The sequence below is a fragment of the Aythya ferina genome (assembly GCF_964211825.1).
Source record: "Aythya ferina genome assembly, chromosome: 1".
In the NCBI taxonomy this organism is placed as follows: domain Eukaryota; kingdom Metazoa; phylum Chordata; class Aves; order Anseriformes; family Anatidae; genus Aythya; species Aythya ferina.
In genome coordinates this window covers 54,306,151-54,325,098 of record NC_140296.1, presented here as the reverse complement: position 1 = coordinate 54,325,098, position 18,948 = coordinate 54,306,151, and the positions used below count along the sequence as shown (strand labels likewise).

The 18,948-nt window shown below is 39.9% G+C and overlaps 1 protein-coding gene across 4 annotated transcripts in view; it reads left to right on the top strand.

Moving 5' to 3' along the window:
- Window positions 1-18,948, top strand: part of ABCC4 (ATP binding cassette subfamily C member 4 (PEL blood group)) — a 149,264-nt gene that overhangs the window by 96,277 nt on the left and 34,039 nt on the right. For all 4 annotated transcript variants that reach the window (XM_084506830.1, XM_084506832.1, XM_084506833.1 and 1 more), the window contains 6 exons: window positions 2,325-2,475; window positions 3,081-3,200; window positions 6,217-6,327; window positions 7,820-7,920; window positions 11,085-11,276; window positions 15,623-15,778. In XM_084506830.1, coding sequence (XP_084362956.1) covers window positions 2,325-2,475; window positions 3,081-3,200; window positions 6,217-6,327; window positions 7,820-7,920; window positions 11,085-11,276; window positions 15,623-15,778 — 831 coding nt within the window. The remainder of the gene's footprint in view (window positions 1-2,324; window positions 2,476-3,080; window positions 3,201-6,216; window positions 6,328-7,819; window positions 7,921-11,084; window positions 11,277-15,622; window positions 15,779-18,948) is intronic.

Below are 18,948 nucleotides of genomic sequence, written 5' to 3'. Positions count from 1 at the left end.
CTTTCCTCGATGTTTCACGTCTTGTGTGTGGCTGGTTGTGTGAGGAGGCAGAACAGACTGCTTTTCACGCCTGCCTGGGAAGCAGACGGCTGGCTCGCAGTACAACAGAGCTTACTGAGGGAGAAGGGGAAGGCAGGAGACGAATAAACCAGGTTTGGGAGTGAGTTGTCAGAGGGAAGGAACTGTCTTGGGTCTCTGTTGAGGATGGAGGTAAGGGAGCCTTCAGAAACTAGGTAATGTGGATGGCCGAAAGGCTTGGCAGAGACGAGGAGTAATGCTAGGGGAAGCAGTGGTCTAGACAGTAGAAGATTTGAAGGAGGTCAGGAATCTGCATTTCCCTCCTTATCCCTTCTTCACAACAAAACCAAAATAGCTCGTGGGGTTCTGGAGAGGCAGAAGGTGCAGGGAAGGGCTGGCAGCAGCGCTGCTGAGGAGTCAGGGTGCTTTGTTTCGCCTTGTGCTGACATAACCACTGGAGTAATTGATCCGAGTGAAATCCCGGGCACTCTCACTGCCGCCTTACCTCTCCGTGATGAAATCCAGGTAAAACGTTTGCAATCTGCCCTGTGTATCTCGAAGGTCGAACAACGTGATGCCATCGATAACTTCACCCACTGATGAGCAGTGGAGTGGTACAATACGGCTTCCTTCAGAGCTCCTGCCCCACGCCTACCCTGTAGCTATTTTCCTTAATGGATTTATGGGACCCTATAATGTGCTTTGAGGATCTGTGACATGCGAGGCTGTTCGGCTGATAAATCTTCTATCGTGAGCAAAGATCTTGCCTAGAGCCTAAGACTTGAGTTGTGCTGACTCGTGCAGTTGTAACGCACAAGGTGTGTGGGTTTGCTCTTTGGTCAGGTGAAATTCGGGTGAAGTTGGAGAAACCTCGAGAAAGCACAGATGTAGGGGAAAAGGTTGTGCTTAGTTTTGGTTGTACGGGGTGTGGGGAGGCTACAAGGAGCATAACAGGAAGCACACAGCTTGATACGCAGTTCCACCCAAAGTGTTTGAAAATCCAGGCAGCTCACTGCTATCCAGTCTGAGCGCTTTCACTGCTCAACTTTTCCAACCTGATGCATCGATAATGGGACAGAAGCCTACAAGACACACGTTCTCGAGATACAGTGGTCACTAGTGCATTTTTGGCATCCAGATATCAAGCAGAGAGAAAATTCTGCTGAAATCCACTTAGGCATCATATGTGATGATGAAGAAGGTGGCTTCTGTGCAGTCATTAAAGAAGAGACATTTTGGAAAATGCTGCCAGCTCTAAGAAATTTGTTAATGAATATAATAGAGGAATTTAGCATTGAACTGGAATTTCTGTGGTCTGTTTTTTGTACAGGGTGGGTTTCTGTTTTGTGTGCTTAGATGTTTTTTTTCCCCTTTTTCAGGAGCAAACAAGCACACCCCGATTTCAGTATGCCAGGAATCCCCGAGCTGGTGTCCTGAAAGGAATTTGTGTGCAGATACTGTTTTTTTTTCACAATATCTTCAACTGAAAGTTTGATGTGAAGGATGTAAAATGGTCTGCAGTGGTCTATATTTTTAACATTAAATTTAATTCCAAAATTTGGGCTGGCATCCACTGTCCTAAACAACAAAGTTTCATTCCACCTTATATCTGGTTTTCTAAGAGTAAGTTCAGGCCCAGCCCAGGCATCTAACTTGTACTCCTAAGTGAACCTGGTAGAACTAGCCTCTTGTGAAGCTTTTCCTGGCAATGTTTGATGTTTTCTTCTTATTTGTAACATTTCACCATACAGTCCTTTGGAAAGAGAAAACTCACTTTCTCTGATACCATGTTTTCTTCTTATATGAGGCACAGTTGTTTCTATTATAGACTTACAAGTCTGTGTTGAAAGTCAGTCTTTTAACTGAAAGTCAGTCTTTCAACTGTCTTTCTTTTTACCTCGAGTAAAAACAATCTCAGATTCATTCACCAGATAGCTTGGGTTTATCAAAGATGATTTGTCTGTTCCATTAATTACTTTCTGTTTTGTTCCAGCAGTCACAGAATAGCCCATAAAGTGAGATGCTGATGTTCAGTCGATTAATTTTGTAAAGATGTTTCTTAAATAAAAAATAATTAATAAGAAAACCATAAACTGCACAATTAGTCAATTTATGTATTACTGTAAATTCCTCAAGTCGCTTAAAATTAGATGTAGTTCATGTTACACAATGCATCCACTCTAAAATTTGGTAGTTTTGTTTAAACGTTTAAGTGTTTCAATAGTGTTAAACAGTTTTATACATGTTCTAAATTAAGTTCTTCTGGCAAATAATTTTTTTTTTATTTTGTTTCTATTGTGTTGCAGACTCTCCTACAGATTTTTGGTGTGGTAGCTGTGGCTGTGGCAGTGATTCCTTGGATACTCATCCCCTTAATTCCGCTATTTATTCTTTTCATTTTTCTTCGACGATATTTCTTAGACACTTCAAGAGATATTAAACGTCTAGAATCCACAAGTATGTAGCTTGGTGGGACTTGATGTCAGCTTGAACCCTGCTTACTATTATGTGAAATGCTAGCATTTTATAGACAATCCATCAAAGGTTCTTTTGTTATGAAAATAGCTTCCTTATTGCCTTTCTTCTCAAGCAGTGAATTCCATGCTTAACTCCTGTTTCGTGTAATGATAAACCTTAGGTATGTCAGTTTAACACTCTAAAAGTAAAGTTAGTTATGAGCACGCTAGGTCTTACATGCACATCCTAATGGTGTTTCTGACGTAATCTGTTTCTCGTGCCTGACTTGAACTTGTCTAGGTTAGGAACTATTAAGGATTACCAACAACAAACATGTTTGCCTCATGTCATTAATAAAGCTCAAAGAATTCCTTCAGTGACAGTAATTGTTAAAAAATTGAGGATGTTTTTGTACAAATGAATTTGCCTGTCTGATTCTGACAGAGTAAGAGGACTTTGGTCAAAGATATAGCATATTTATTCTAAAAGTATGCAGTACAGTAACTTGTATGGTTAAATACAAAGGATTAAAGATTAGCATGGTACAAAAAGAATTAAATGTTGCCCTTCAGCTATTGCTACGTTACTCTCTTTTCCCTTTGTAGCTCGAAGTCCAGTGTTCTCCCACTTGTCATCATCCCTCCAGGGACTTTGGACTATTCGGGCTTTGAAAGCAGAGGAAAGATTTCAAAAACTATTTGATGCACACCAAGACCTCCACTCAGGTTTGTGATGAATTGACGTGAAAAATCAAATACTTGCTTTGTAGGAGGGAAATATCTTTTGCCCTCAGCGACATGTATATAATGTACATTAAAATCAGTAGGAGCTGTGCATTTGTCTCTTTAGGGTCAAATTTCTCTGTTAGAACAAAAAAGTTATTATCTGTCTAGATTTTGAGAGTTTACTTTGGGCTGTGATATAATTTGAAATACCCATGCTTATGTTTTAACAATGTCTAAGATAAACATTTTAAAGTGTGCCTGATAAGAATATTTAAAGCGTCATTTTGACATTTTCCTGGATTCCAACTTTAAAAGGGGGGGGAGATGACAAGTTATATTATGAAGCATTAAATATTAAGTAATGTGCTAGGAGTGGGCAGAGATATTTAATATCTAAATGATCATCTTGGAAAAGTTTTGTAAATCCCTCTTCTTTTTTACTTTGAGTGGTACTCAGGGCTTAAACATAAAAACAGTATTAACATGACCAGAAGTTATAAAAGTATTAGTATTCTGCAAGGAAAAGAAATGTGATTTAGGTTTGCACTGAGTTTTTACTGTCAATTAAATACTCTGTATAAGAACGTTCTTCAAGGTGCAGCAGAATGCAAGCTTGCAATTCGGTGTTTGTTAGGTAAGACCTTGAATTTCCCTGTCATCAAGTATATGATAGTATATCCTGTGGCTTTTTTCTCATTTATGGACTGCTAAGTTTCCAGACCAGATGATCTTTTCTGACTCAGTGTTTATCCCATGCCGTGGAAACTTGCCCACCTAGCTTTGTGTTGAGCCCAGTCATTTGTGACTGAGGACACACACCTTCCAGGGAGGCAGCTCTAGATCCGAATTTCCCGTTTCTTAGTATTTTCATCTTGCTACTTATTTGGCCGAATCAATTTGTCAGTAGCTGGTAGTAAGAGAACACGTTGTTTAAATTTTATATTAAAAGGCATATTTATAAACTGCATATGTAAGTTTCACTACGCAAAAGGACTGTGACCTTTTTTATAAATGTTTTCTTGTATTTTAGGGTCGGGTCAAAGGAATATAAACACTGTTTCTAATCTAGTTAGAACAGGATTACCCTTTCCTAGTAGGTCAGAGAGTTGGAGTGTTGGCTTCTGAAGTGCTCCAAAGAGGTTTGAACTATTTCTTGCATCACAGAAGGCTGTTCCAGTCAGCAGTGTTCTTGTTTAGTGCTTTTGCTGGACTAGTCTCCTCCACTCTATTTAAGGCTGAGCCTGGAAAATGGGACGCTCCCTTCAAACCCCGGTTCAGGGGTGGCTATGAATTTGATGTTAAATAACCTGTAGATAAAAAAACATCTAAAAGACTTGAGGTCTGACCGAAGCCTGAGCTTCCTTCCTGCCAGTGCAACATCTCCATAAGAGAGCTCTTGAGTCATCAGAAGTTGCATCATGGTGAGTTTTTGTTAGGTCCCAAGAATGTCATGTTCCTGCACACGGTGGCCCCGATTACACAGGCAGATTGCGGAATGATCCATCTCCAGCAGACAATTCAGTGCGCCTTCCTGTAAAACAGGATCAGTGGAGTAAAACCTTGGAGCTGAAAACCTACAATGCAGGTGGCCCATTTCCTGGTCTTACAACTGTGCTATCGCACTAAAAATGACCTTTCATGTCACCGGGAAGCCGGCCGGCATCAGCTCTGTTTCCTGGGATACTCAGCTCCTGGGTTTCAGAGAGGTGCTTACGTTTTGATGGTAAATTGCATTTCTCAAACAAGGTTTGTGACAATGTGTCTCTCCTTTCTGCATATATCATTACCTGAGCCTAGGGATATGACTGTCCACGAAACCATACCCAGGATCTTTTGTTTAATGAAACCAGCTGCTAAATCAGGCACAAGCAGGTAGAGCTGATGCAAAGAGGTCACCAGCTCTGGCTTTGACCTGGCTGCCTATTGTCATCCTCACTCTTTCCCCCTGCTGCCCTCCAGGAGTTACCTGCAGCTCTGTTGGCTGAGTTGTTGATCTGGTCACTCCATAACTCGACTATCCAAAATGATCTGGCATAAAAACAGACTTAACCTCCTCCCCCCCCCCCCCCCTTTTTTTTTTGTGGAAAGGATTTTTCTAGTTTGAATCTTTCCCAACGCAGGGCCAAGGAAAAGTTGCTCGGTTGGAACAGGACTGATTTTTAGCATGTAGTAATGACAAGCAATGCAGAAAGGGTTGGGGTGATAATCTTTTACTGTGACTTGGTAGCAGCTGGAATGATTCATCTGACTGCATCGTAAGCAATAAATAATGCCATACTTTGTTACAGCCATTTGACTTCTGTTTTTGGCCCTGAGTTCAAACACTTTGCATTCTGTATTCGATATCTTTTGCTGCTGTCTCTTGTATTTGTTCTCCAGAATATCTGTCTGGGATGGAGTTTAGCACCAAATTGTGGAATCCTAGATGCAAGTGCCCAGTGGAAATGTCCACCTGTGAGCTTCTCCAAAAGTAGCTATGTGCATTTGGCCAACTGAATAGCTCTGTAGCTCCACTGAATGTATTGAGTAGCTCTTCTCTGCCTATAATGGGAGCTTAACCAGCTGCAGCTGTCTTCTAAAGACTTGGCTCTGGCAGTTGTGTTGTGATACACTCTGTTTAAAAGCCTAGTCTGGCTACAGCAAATGTAGTTGTTCTTCTGCTTTTTGTACAAAACTCCCATCCCAAGTCCACTACAGTCAGGGAAAGGCTTCCATTTTAAATAAATGGGCTGTGCTTCAGGCCTTGAATGTTCTTCTTTTTATTACTGTGTTTTATGCTAGCCCTGGTTGCTGCTAGTGTGAAAACTAGGTCAGAGTATTCCAGGAAAACTGGACAATATTCTGATCATCATCTGCCCATAAAGATGTGCACTTGAAGATGACAACTTTAAATGAAGGGGGGGGAAAAAAAAAAAGAAAGGAACACTTACAATATCAACATGAAATAATTTATTATTATTATTATACAACTCAGTTTTCTAATGATCCACTAATGTCTTTGTAAAATACCATTTAGAGGCCTGGTTTCTATTTTTGACGACCTCGAGGTGGTTCGCTGTGCGTCTGGATGCCATCTGTGCCATTTTTGTTGTAGTGGTTGCCTTCGGTTCCCTGCTTCTCGCCAAGAGTAAGTACAGATGTTAGAAAGAGTTCACCCATTAATTACCATGTATAGTGATGTCTAATTCTTTTTCATAGTTTACTGTTTCTAATTGTTTAAGGACTGTAATTAAGTTAAATGTTTCTTTCTAGATCACGATCTCTTCCTCAGTCTAGGGCATTGGGTCCGTATCTCCTTTTCTGCAAATACTGGAGGCAGTTCAGACATCTTCCAGGCTTAGGCATGCAACTGCCGTCATCCCCAAATGTGCAAACAAACTTGCAGATCTGTAGTCTTCGCTTTTGTTGAGATTCTGGCTTTCAGAGCAATAACAACAAATAAATCTTTTTCCCCACCTTTGCCTTTCTTTTTTAGCCCTACAGGGCTTTGCTTTTCATACTGAAACACCCACAGAGCTGCTTCTTAACAACTTTTTTCCTTTCTGCACATGGCACAGTAGGCCAAAAGGCAAACTAAAATTCCTAGGGATACTTGTCTAATACCTTGGATCAGCAGGATAGGCCAGTTGGAGAAAGAAAATCACCTTGTAATAATACATTTTATATTCACTGTCACTCATGAACTGTCATTAGTATATGCATCATCCAGGATGTAATTGTGTTAGATGTACTAGAACAAGATAGTCATCTAAAGTATGAAGGAAGAAGTAATTATCTTGGACATGAAAATTAGTGCTAATTTGCTGTTTTTGTTTCTTTTCTTTTTCTTTTGGATGTGTTCTGTATATGCATGTGTGCTTTAAAATTTGAACGCTCTGTGCTGCTTGACACTGAAAATTTTGAGCTAGGTTTGAATTTATTAGAATGCAAAAAGACAAGTCAAAACAATGGTCCTGAATCTTTCCTTGCCTCTGGATAAGGAGTAGCTCTCTTGAAGTCAATAGAGCTATGCTAGGATAAAGTTCAAGTTAGTTAGAAGACAATCATGCTTAATATTGGGGCAGACAAAATTAATTTATTTTATGAGAGCAGACCCACTGAACACAATGAAAGTTTATGTAAATAGGGGAAGAAATATTCTGTCCTGTTATTTTATCTGATCACTTAAAACTGTGCAGAGTTGATATAAATGTTTGTAACTTATTTTGAGATCATTTTACAGTCCTTTTTTGCTTGGGTTTTGGGGCTGATGTAAATCCCTTAGAAAATGACTGAAAATGCTTAGCTTGGGTAGGGATGACCTTAGCAAGATATGTAAGTATGGTTTCGAGATCGAGCCTCAGTTGCTAGATAAAGTGCAAAGCCAAGAATCAAGATTGTCTTTTCAGACATACAGATAATTTCCAAAGCTTAAAAAAAAAATAAAAATAAAAATGCTGCAAGTAGCTGTTCTGCCTGGAGCTACTCGTCAACGCACAGATGGTAAGTATGGTGTAACCAAACAAAATTCTGGCTGTGATGCTTCCATCATGTAAGTAACCTCATGAAAGTGAAGTTAACTCGAGTTTTGTGTAATTACCAGTGTACCTATTTGATTCTGTTTTTCCTTTGTTCTGCAGCTTTGAATGCGGGGCAGGTTGGTTTGGCGCTATCTTATGCAATCACTCTCATGGGAACGTTCCAGTGGGGTGTTAGACAAAGTGCTGAAGTCGAAAACCTGGTAACATTTACTTCTTCCTTTTTTTGCTTCTTGCTTCCTTTTTGTATTTGTGACATAAAGCCTCAAGGATGGGATTCTTCTTAATTAACTTAGGACATTAATACCTTAGCAAGCAATTGAGGCACCACTTAGAGTCAGCAGAGTAGAGAAAAATAGCCTCTTCTAGGGTATAATTTGTCTGACTGATTTTGAATGTCTATTCAGATGAATCATCCCTCTCCATTGATAGTAGGGGAGCCTTTATAATCACCCTTTACAGCAGAAAGGAGGCTGTCTAGTTACAGTGGGGATATCTGCATTGCATGTAGCTAAAATTACGTAAAATTAATCCCTGTACCAGTGAGATTTTTTTCTTAAAGATTTCTTGGATTTGGGGTTTTTAATTTTTGTTATGCATTATTGCATTTAAAAAATTTGTTTATATCTCTCATTGCAATTTTTATGGTCCTGTTAATTGCTGCAAAGGCTTAAACCTTAAATTGGTGCAAGTTAACAAATATTTTCAAGTATTTAAGCATGTGTCCTGCTCAGAGTTTGTTTTTAAAAATAAATGAAGTAAAATACCCTCCACCAATTTGTAATATTTACTAACGTGCTCTGTTTTGCCTATCTACTCTTTAAGTTAGTGTATGAAAATAAAAAAGATTGTAAAATGAACATACTATGTAATAAGCATGCTTTTCTGTTTTCTATTGACAATTGGAGGTTACTTGTAATTACGATTTGCTGACCATACTGCAGGAAATACATGTAGTCCTCTAGCAGAAGGAATGAAACTATGTTTGATAACAGATAAAATAAATCATGATAGGTTTGTATTTATTTTTTTTGTCTAGCACACTGCTTCTTCGGAGCATTTTTCAGTCATGAATAAGGGAATGGTGACAGACTGGTGAGAAATGGGAAGAAAGCTTTCAGAGTTTCTTTCTGTACCGGTTAGGAAGATTCAGAAGTGTAAATCTATGGGGTTCCTGTGTAGCGAGTGTTTGAGGCCGTGATTCAGAAATGCCTTGGAGGAGGAAGACTCACCATTCACTAGCTGCCTTTGTTGTGGAAAGTTGATCATTTTATGGAGCTGTGATTAGCATTAACTTCTTTGACAGGTGGATATCCAACAAGAAGCCCCTGTTATTACGGGCTGATTATATTTGAGGGAGGCAAGAACAGTTCCTCTCTATTCTGCTGTTAGTCTTTCTTTGCATGCGTCTCTTTGGAGCTTATTTTGTAGTGTGGAAAGGGCAGGTGGCAGTGAGATAGAGAACTGTGGTGGTCAATGGCTCTGTGGCCTGGTGGAAGCCAGTGACGAGCGGTGTCCCTCAGGGGTCTGTCTTGGGACCAGAACTGTTTAGTATCTTTCTCAATGACATAGACAGTGGGATCGAGTGTACCCTCAGCAAGTGTGCAGATGACACCAAGCCGAGTGGTGCAGTCGATACAGCAGAAGGAAGGGATCCATCCAAAGGGCAAGCTTGAGAAGTGGGCCCACGTGAACCTAGTGAGGTTCAACAAGGCCAAGTGCAAGGTGCTGCACCTGGGCTGGGGCAATCCCAGCCATGAGCACAGCCTGGGAGAAGACCTCACTGGGAGCAGCCCTACGGAGAAGGACGTGGTGGTGCTGGTGGTCAAACAGCTCGCCACCAGCAGCAGTGTGTGCCTGCAGCCCAGCAGGCCGACCAGAGGGGTGGCCAGCAGGGAGGGAGGGGATTGTGCCCCTCTGCTCTGCTCTGCTCTGCTCTGCCCTGGGGAGGCCACACCTGGAGGGCTGCGTCCAGGCCTGGGGGCACAGCACAAGGAGGGCGTGGGGCTGTCAGAGCGGGGCCAGGGGAGGGCCACGAAGGTGGTCAGAGGGCTGGAGCACCTCTCCTGGGGAGACAGGCTGAGGGAGCTGGGGATGTTCAGCCTGGAGAAGTGAAGGCTTTGGTGTGACCTTATTGCAGCTTTTCAATAGTTAAAGGGGGCTTATAAACGAGATGGAAAGCAACTTTTTGCTCAGTCAGGCAATGGCAGGACAAGGGGGAATGGTTTTAAACCTTTTCTAGAGGGGAGATTTTGATTAGATGTGAGGAGGAAATTCTTCACTCAGAGGTTGTTGAGACACTGGCACAGGTTGTCCAGAGAGGTTGTGGATGCTCATCACTGAAGCTGTTCAAGACCAGGTTGGATGAGGCCCTGGACAACCTGATTTAGTGGATTGCATCCCTCCCCATCATGGTAGGGGGCTTAAAACTAGATGGTCTTCAAGATCCTGTCCACCGAGCTATTCTATGAACTCATTGCCAGGTAACTTCTGGCCTTAAAGCTACTCGAGGCAATGTAAGCCTACTAGATGTCTTTATGATGGCCTTTTCAGAACATACCTGTGCATAGATACAGTTAAGTAAAATGAATTGTACAGAATACATATATAAGTGAGGGATGCACACCAGAGCCTAAACAGAACTTCTGTTATTTTCCTGAGGGAGAAGAAAAAGTGTCTAGATAGCTCAATATTTGTTTCTCGTCCCTCCCACAAGACGAGGGACAACAGCAAATACTGCACTTCCTTCCTATCTGGCTTAAAGTGCTCAGGAAAACAAGTTTTGCTGCATATTAAGGCCATGATATGGTGAAAGCTATCTTAGATTTTTGAATTACTTGTGACAAACATATTAAAGATTTGCTAGGGGTTAGTGCAGTGGTAATGAGGAAGACAAAAAAGGGAAAATGAAGCTGGTAACTTGATGCTAGTAGCCATCATGGATCTGCCTGTAGCTCATAAGGCAGTTTAATTTCTAGCTCTGTCTTCACGCAGTGAAGTGGTGGCATCTTAGCCAGGATTGACAGATAACTACCATAGCTTAAATTTCTTAACAATTATGCACATTCTTAAAATTGTAATTTATCCCACTGATTAGAAATTCATGCTTATGTATGGATTTAGGGATCGTGATATATTGGAGTCTGTAGTAGGACATGAAATTTTTTTCTTTTTTTTCAGTAGTATAAAGTAAGTATAGGACAGTACCAAGCACTCCTATCTGTACCTGAGAGAAAAACTCTGGAAAAATTTGCATTGAATCTTTACAGTCAAAATCAATGTACATACATATATATATATATATATGTATGCAGTGTGTGTGCAATAAACTGAATTTGTAGATACCTGTCTTCTTTCTTCCACTTAGATGATATCAGTGGAAAGAGTGATGGAATACACAGATCTTGAAAGAGAAGCCCCTTGGGAAACCAACAAGCACCCACCGCCTGAATGGCCAAGTCAAGGAATGATAGCGTTTGAAAATGTTAACTTCACGTACAGTCTAGATGGACCTTTGGTGTTAAGGCATTTGTCTGTTGTAATTAAACCAAAAGAAAAGGTATGTATATGGCTGTCTTTGCATATTACAGTAATTAAGCAAATATGATAATTGAAAAGAAACTGTTATAAAAACACATTATAAAAGAAATGGATGTTAGGAAATCAGATAAGAATTATTTTAAAAAATAAGTCATAGTCATATTTAATAACAGAAGTTGGAGCCTATTGATTTCCTGTAAATGTAGCATAAATGCATCCGTGAACATGACATTTCTATGTATCAAAACAAAGGGTTAAACATTCGATAACTTTCTGATAAAATTTGGGTTTCATCAAAAAGTGGCAGACATTCAAAATGCCAACAAAACCCCAAGTGTTCGTTCAGATCCAAAGCAAATGGAGCTGCGTTAGGAAATGGGGAATTCAGTAGAGGAAGCATACATGGAATGAAGGATGTCAGCACACAAGGTGAGCAGAGACAATTGACAAGAAGGAATGTACATGTTCCCGCACAGAGCCCAGAATGGAGAAGAGAAGAAAGAAACACAAATCAGTTGCATAACTTTAGAATTGGGGATTTTATTTCAGTTCCTTTCGGCTACCAATCCAATTAACGGTTGCTGTTAATTAGATTGGTAGCCAAAAGAAACATAGAAATAAAATTCTTCCTCCTCTGCAAATTTGACTCTTCCTCCCCAGTTTTGACACTATCCCCGTATTAAGAGTGTTGCAGTGAAGGTCTCCCCCACAGACAAAATTAAATTAGAGCCCTGCAGTGTTAATTCGTGCTTTGCTACATTTCAAATCCACGTGCACTTTTTTGATTAGGATATCTTCCCTAGGAGGCTGGTTCAGCTCTCTACAATCACTGCCCTGGCCTCGCTTGTAACATGCTTTTCCATTCAGTCCCAAACCTGTTTCATTCCTCAAGCGGGCCTTTTTAGTAACATGCATGTTACAAGACTTCAACCCAACTTTGTTTCGTGGAGACAACCTCATGGAATTAGGTACGGACGAGTTCAGAACGATGTTTAAGAAGAAGAACTGAAGAGGTGTTTATCTGCTGTCCACCTTTCTTGCCTATGGGCCATCTCTTCAGCTGTTATATATCACTCTAATGCAATAGCAGACAAGAAGGTTTACATTTCTTAGTGAGAGATGGAAATAAAATAATAAAAAAGAAAACGGAAGCAAGAGATATTAACAAGGTCTTATTCAGTCCTTGGTGGGGGAGGAGGAGGAGGGATGATGACTGGGGGTATTTATTTTTGCTGAGTGGTTATGCTGTGGTTTTGTCATCCTGAAGTGAATTTGTCCAGCTTGAAACTGTTGCCAAGAATTTCATGTTTGTTTTCTATGATGTTTTGCACAATACTGCAGTAGACTGCCACTGTGCAAAATAAATCTCCCAAGCATCTGTGCCCCGTACGTTGTTTTTAATTATGGAGAAATGTCTCTTCAAAACCAGGTTTCCAGATGCATGTGGCTGTCAGTGAGAACTGTTGTGCCAGCTTAAACCCCTGGCTACTTCAGACTTCTGGTAGCTGCAGTGCCTCTGATGGAACGAGTGAATTTAAACTTCTGCCTGCTTGCAGTTTTTCCTATAGCTGACCCAGCACCAAGTCTGTGAGGCGGTAGGTGCAGTAAGAATGGAGGAGATCATTTCTAAGGGATCACTTAGGGATTACGGTGCCTTTACAGCTGCCACCTAAGCTGCACGTTTAGTATCTCCTTACAGTCAAAGCAGGCTAGGAAGGTCTTTCTGTTGAACCATCTTTGCTAACCTAGCATGGTCTGCCTCATGCAAGGAGCTCTGCCAGCAGCCAGCTGTGATTCACCTCTTCAGCCTAGCTTAGGTTAGCATGTGCAGCCTTGATTTTTAAAGACCAGCCTTTGTTTCAGGGGGTGTAGCTGAATTCAACAACTTGCGAATGAGTATGGACCAACATTACTAAATACACCTTGCCCCAACAGATCCTGGATCTGAGGATGTGGCTACATGAAAAAAGTTAGGAGGGGTGAGGGTCTAGATTTACGGCATGGCAGCTGTTTGCGCAGATACTCAGGGAGGTTGCCTGAGGGGTAACAAGGGCAGTTTGAGAGGAGTAGCTGACATGCTGTAAATCTCACTCTCATTTTTTTGTTCAGCTCCACTTTGAAGTACAAGTGACATTTGAGTAATGATGAGCCTGGTACAGCAGGTGTACTCTCGTGTATACACATGGTGTACATCGGGCTACGAAACCGTGCCCAGATGATTCCTGTTAGGCGGCTGGAACTTCGATTTGCAGACCCTCCTCGTGTTTGCACTGGTTATGAACAGAGACCTCAGAAGAACACAATGTATAAAAAAAAAAAAAAGTGTATAGGGAGAGCTGTTTCAAATTCATGTCAATTTTCAGCAGCCTGTAGTCAATTGGACCCAAAATACAAATAGATTCCTCTAAATGCTGAAGAGCACAGTCCTTTCATTGGATGCCAAACTGAAAGTGGGATTTTGACAATATGCAGAGCAGCTGCATTTTTATTTTAAGTATCAATTTTTTATGTTTTTTTCTTTATATTCTTAATACAATACTTTATATCACTGACATTTACAGAGAAACAATTGAACTTTTGTTTTCATAACTCCGTATGTCTGTATCCATTCAGCATTCGCTTTTTGAGCGGTGCTGTAACTGTTCGTAACTATTTTCCCTTTGTTTCGTATCATTTGGTTTGACATCACTTAGAATAGAAGGTATTTTATAATTTATTGTAACAGATTTGCTTACATTGTGCAGTATCTTTACTAATAAGCGCTGTATAAATGTTAGTTAGTTTATGTACAATTGTACAATAATGAATTTTTGGATGAAACTGTTCAATCAGAAAATAGAAGTAGGAAACGCTGTTTAGGTCATGCATTGTGAGTTGCTCCTTGTCGTATACCTTTTTAGTGTTATTTTTGCTTAAATGTGGGCACTGCTGCTTTATCTGGGGTCAGTGTCTCTGGCTATTGGAAAGTTTTTTCCTTGCTCTTCAATGTAATGTTGCCTATGCTTAATTTCATTCCAGCAGTCATTACTGCATACATCTGAGTCTCAGGCAGTGGGTAATTCCCTCTGGTGTCTGTACGTATATTCATGAAGGTTTTCATGTTTCTTCCTCCTTTCTGCACCCAAATCGCTTTGCCAGGCTATATTGTACATGTTTAATCCTCATAAATCCTTCCTCGTAAAATCAGTATCTCCAACCCATATTAATTTTATGTTGCACTTCTCTGAACTCTTTCCAGTAGGTTGATTTCTTTCTGGAAATGTAGCAATTAGAACTGAGTACAGGAAATAACAAATCCTGCCAAATCAGATCTGTGTAGAGAGCTACACCCATCACCTTCTATGATACAATTGATTACTGCACATTGTTTTCTCTAAGAATCCCTCACCTGAAGACAACATTTAAAAAAAAATAAAAAAGAATTTGCTGTTCAAGTAGTGTTTAATCACCACTAATTATATGTCTCCTCTTACTTACTAATGGCCCTACTTTCTCCTAAGTCTTGATTTTGTATAAGTACTTGTAGATCTTACCCCTTGTCATTAAAGTCAGCAATCCCATATTTTGTGTTGTCTCTCCCTCTTTTTTTTTTTTTTTTTTCTGAAAGCATTGTTTTTTCATGTTGTACACAGTTTCTTATTTTTCCTTGGGGAGCCTATAGAAGCCTGAATCACTATGATTTTATTATTCACTGTTTCACGTGTTTGGACAAGAATTTCAGCTTGCCCACGCAGTCTTGTAGTTTCAATGCTTGTATCCTCTCTGCTGAAGCTGTCTGAAGCATGAATACTGTTTGTAATCCTACTGCTAGTTTTAGCTTTATTTTGGCTCTCGAGCTTGACTACTTTACAGAACTTCACCTTAACAGTACTAAGCAAAATCAGTCTTAGTTATGTAAATTGGGAATAGCACTCATAAATTATTCCTGAAATGGTTTGTAAGAGGCCTTTTTTGGATTGAGAAGTGGATGCATGCCTGAAGTGATTTGCCTAATGTCAAAGAGCAAACGAGGTTTAGTGTAAAATTGGCTAGCTTGAATCACATTACTCTACTCACTGAGCTCCTTTATCTTGTTTATACAATAAAACACAACACCTTAAGAGAGAATCTTTGTTAGGAAAATATTTCTTTCACCTTTGAATGATAAGATCCAAGAAATCACTGAGGATCCAATTGTCACCTGAATGCCAGCTGATCTGGGGGGGAGGTTTTTTCCTCATGAAAAAAAAAAAGTTAATTATAAAGTAGTTTTATTTGGTGCTTGTTCTACTATAAATCCTGTGATGTAGTAAAACTATTGCTTGACATATTAATTTATCCTGCAAGGCTCTTGGTTTAATTGTACGAGCTTGGTTTGTTCTGTAGGTTGGAATTGTGGGAAGAACAGGAGCTGGGAAGAGCTCTCTTATAGCAGCCCTCTTTCGGTTGGCTGAACCTGAAGGAAGAATCTGGATTGATAAGTACTTGACATCAGAGCTAGGCCTCCATGACTTAAGGAAGAAAATTTCAATTATACCTCAGGTAAGAAGCTGACTTTGCCATAAACGTTTCTTCTATAGCCCTGTAGTATTTAAAACGCTTTGCCAGGATATGTTCCACATACACCCCCGTATTCAGTAGGCAGAGAAACTTCTGCAAGGCATTATTCTGAGAGGGTGGCTGGGCACTGGAACAGGCTCCCCAGGGAAGCGATCACGGCACCAAGCCTGTCAGAGTTCAAGAAGCGTATGGACGTCACTCGCAGACACATGGTTTGATTTTTAGGTGGTTCTGTGTGGAGCCAGGAGTTGGACTGTGCGTGATCCTTTTGGATCCCTTCCAACTCAGGATATTCTATGGTTCTCTGATTCTTGCTAGAACAAGGTCTTGATTATTTTAAGATAAATGGAATCAGCTTTGGGAACTGGAAGATTTTCTTCCTAGTTTTGTTCCTTGTCTGTTCCTCTGGAGTAAGTGCAAATATATGTTAGCAGTATGCTGTCCTCCGTGACTGGGAATGAGCGAAGAAAATCTGGTGGGAATACACCAAGCTTCAGCAATCCTCTGAAAGCATCTCCAAAGTTGATCCTTTGGCAGAAACTGCCTGATGCATTGCTGAAGCTTTCTTAGTAAGGGAGTTTAAGGGGACACATTCACTTCTGTAGTCACCCCTGTACAAAGTGTCTGAGGCTAGATCTTGAAAGAGCAAGTTTGCTTACTGGAAGTGAGCTAACAGCCTTTTCAGGGCTGGAGAGGAGGAGAGCAGAGGAAGGGAGAAAGGGGAGTCATTATGACCTATAAATAAAAACTTGGTGACCTTCAGAAGCTGAATGCAGGAAAGGCTGCAATGAAGGAAAAAAATAAGACAATATTGGGAATAACCTCATCTCTGATGTTGGAACAGAAGAATGAATGTTCCAAGAAATCCCATAGACCAGAAGTGTTGTCTTCTATTGTCTGCCTTTCAAATGAGACAATGAACCAGAGAAGGGTTATGTATTACCTCAAAACTTCCTGAAGGCAGAGCCTGTGCAGGTTACCATGTTTCATGAGGGCTCTGATCTCTCCTGTGATCCTCCCTCCCTCTCCAGTGGAGAGTAAAAGAAGAGGGAAGAGCTCATATGTTGGAAATGCAAAGTCATCTTTCTGGCAAATAATTCATCTCAGTTGTTCTAGCAGGTAGATAGAACAGTAGGCTGGAAAGCAGAGGAATTCATTTGCCATGTTTAGCATTAATTCTCTGTATTTTATTACAGGAGCTGTATTTAGAATCCTTTGACCACGTTTGTATCTGAATGTTTGCTAGCCTGTTGGCAGGATGGCATTCAGAGTGTTTATATTACTTTCTTAATTTGAGAATCTGATAAAAACGGGAATGAACAGTGGTTCTAAGCCTCCCTGCTTACCTGCCTTTTTTTTTTCCCTTTCCCAAGAGCAGGAGTCAGAGAAAGTAGATATGCTTTTACTAAAAAATAATAATAAAAAAATAAAAGGCCAACAAACAAACAAAAAAGAACATCACTTCCCCAGCAACTGGATTGCTGCCTTATGCAGGCTGCCTTTTTGTTTCTGCATGCTGAGGTATTTGTTTATGTATGGCAGAGGTACCCAGTGGGACTAGTCACCTTTTCATATCTAAAGAGAACTTTATGTGGACTTAAGTTTTTTTTTTTTTTTTTTTTTTTTTTTTGTTTTGGTTTGTTTTTTTTGTGTGTGTGTGGTCTTTTTTTTTTTTTTTTTTTCTTTTTACACTTGTGCACAATGTTCGTTTCTCCTGAAAACAGATGATCATCAGTTCATTCAAGGTCTACAGCTTTATTGAAACCCTACCTGTAGCTATTGCAGGTGATTTCTACATTTGGAAGCATTCAACCCAGTTGAATAAGATAGTGCTGACACAGAAGAGCTGCTGGTCAAATTCAGTTTCTACACACTGAATAAAGCAGATGCTCAAAGTTCACTATTTAATTATATGTGGTGGTTTGTTTATTCATACATTGGCTTATCACATGGTTATAAAACCATTTCAATTCAGTAGAATATTGTGATAGGGTTTTCGTCATGGTCCCAAAGGGTTTTAATTGTCTGAAGGGTAGCAGGTAATATTTCTTCTCCACATAGGGGAGGACTTGTTTTTACTAAAAATATGTGAAACAATGAAGTGGTGGTAGTAGGAAGAGGACGAAGGTTTGGAATTAGGTTTATACTAGACTAAACTGAGTGATAAGCATTGTCTTTGTAGTGCATTAATAACAGTGATGTCAATAATAGAAATAGTCATGTAACATCAGGCAGTTGTTTTGCAGCAAATACCTCCATAATTATGTGGGAAGTCAAAAAAAAAAAAAAAAGCAACAACAACAAAAAGAAGAGAGAGAGATTCATTAAAATTATAACATAAGGCACGCTAAACTAACCCATTCCTAGAGTGATGAGTCAAGACTGATGTTTTCTTACATTTAAGGTTAAATACATACCTGGAGAAATAAAAATGTGCTTAGGCTTCTAATTGCTTGCTTGGATAGAGCTGTGTGAAGGCTGTGTTTGTAAATCTTTCCTATGCAAATGTTGTCTGCCTCCCTGACTGCAAGCATTTTTACAACAATTATTTACAGGTTTGTCTTATTACTTTCCTCTCATAAACCAGGCTATTTTAAATAATAATCTGTGTCAGAAATGATAATTAAAAAATATCCTTATCTACTGTTGCAGTACACGTCTGTTGTTAGGACTTTTATAATAGTTATGAACACTTTATAAATTCAGTTGCTTATTTTACCAACCTATAAAAATAGATTGAAAAGGAAAATAAACCTAACAATACCTTCAAAAAACACACCAAGTGGAGTATTAAAATAGTTATTGTTAAACAAATTACTTCCTAAGGTGTTTTTTTTTGAAGAAAAATGTTCTTTAGCCTGCTAATGTTTTCATTAAATCCTTTTGTTCATTCAACAGGTTTTTAGCGACATGTTTTGCCAACTCAACAGATACTTTCAAATAATTGGTGTGCCATGTCAAGAAACACATATGTTCTTTTATACTGCTTGTGGCATGTTTTGTCTCAGTTAATCCTTTTATACCGTTCAGAATAGTTTCGATGTGAAGACAGTAAGTGAAGGCAGAAATCCCGTTCTGATTTGCTGCTGCCATTTGGGTGGAGCTGGCCATCACTAGGCTTAGGTGGGATGTCAGTCAAGACAGAAGGTAGT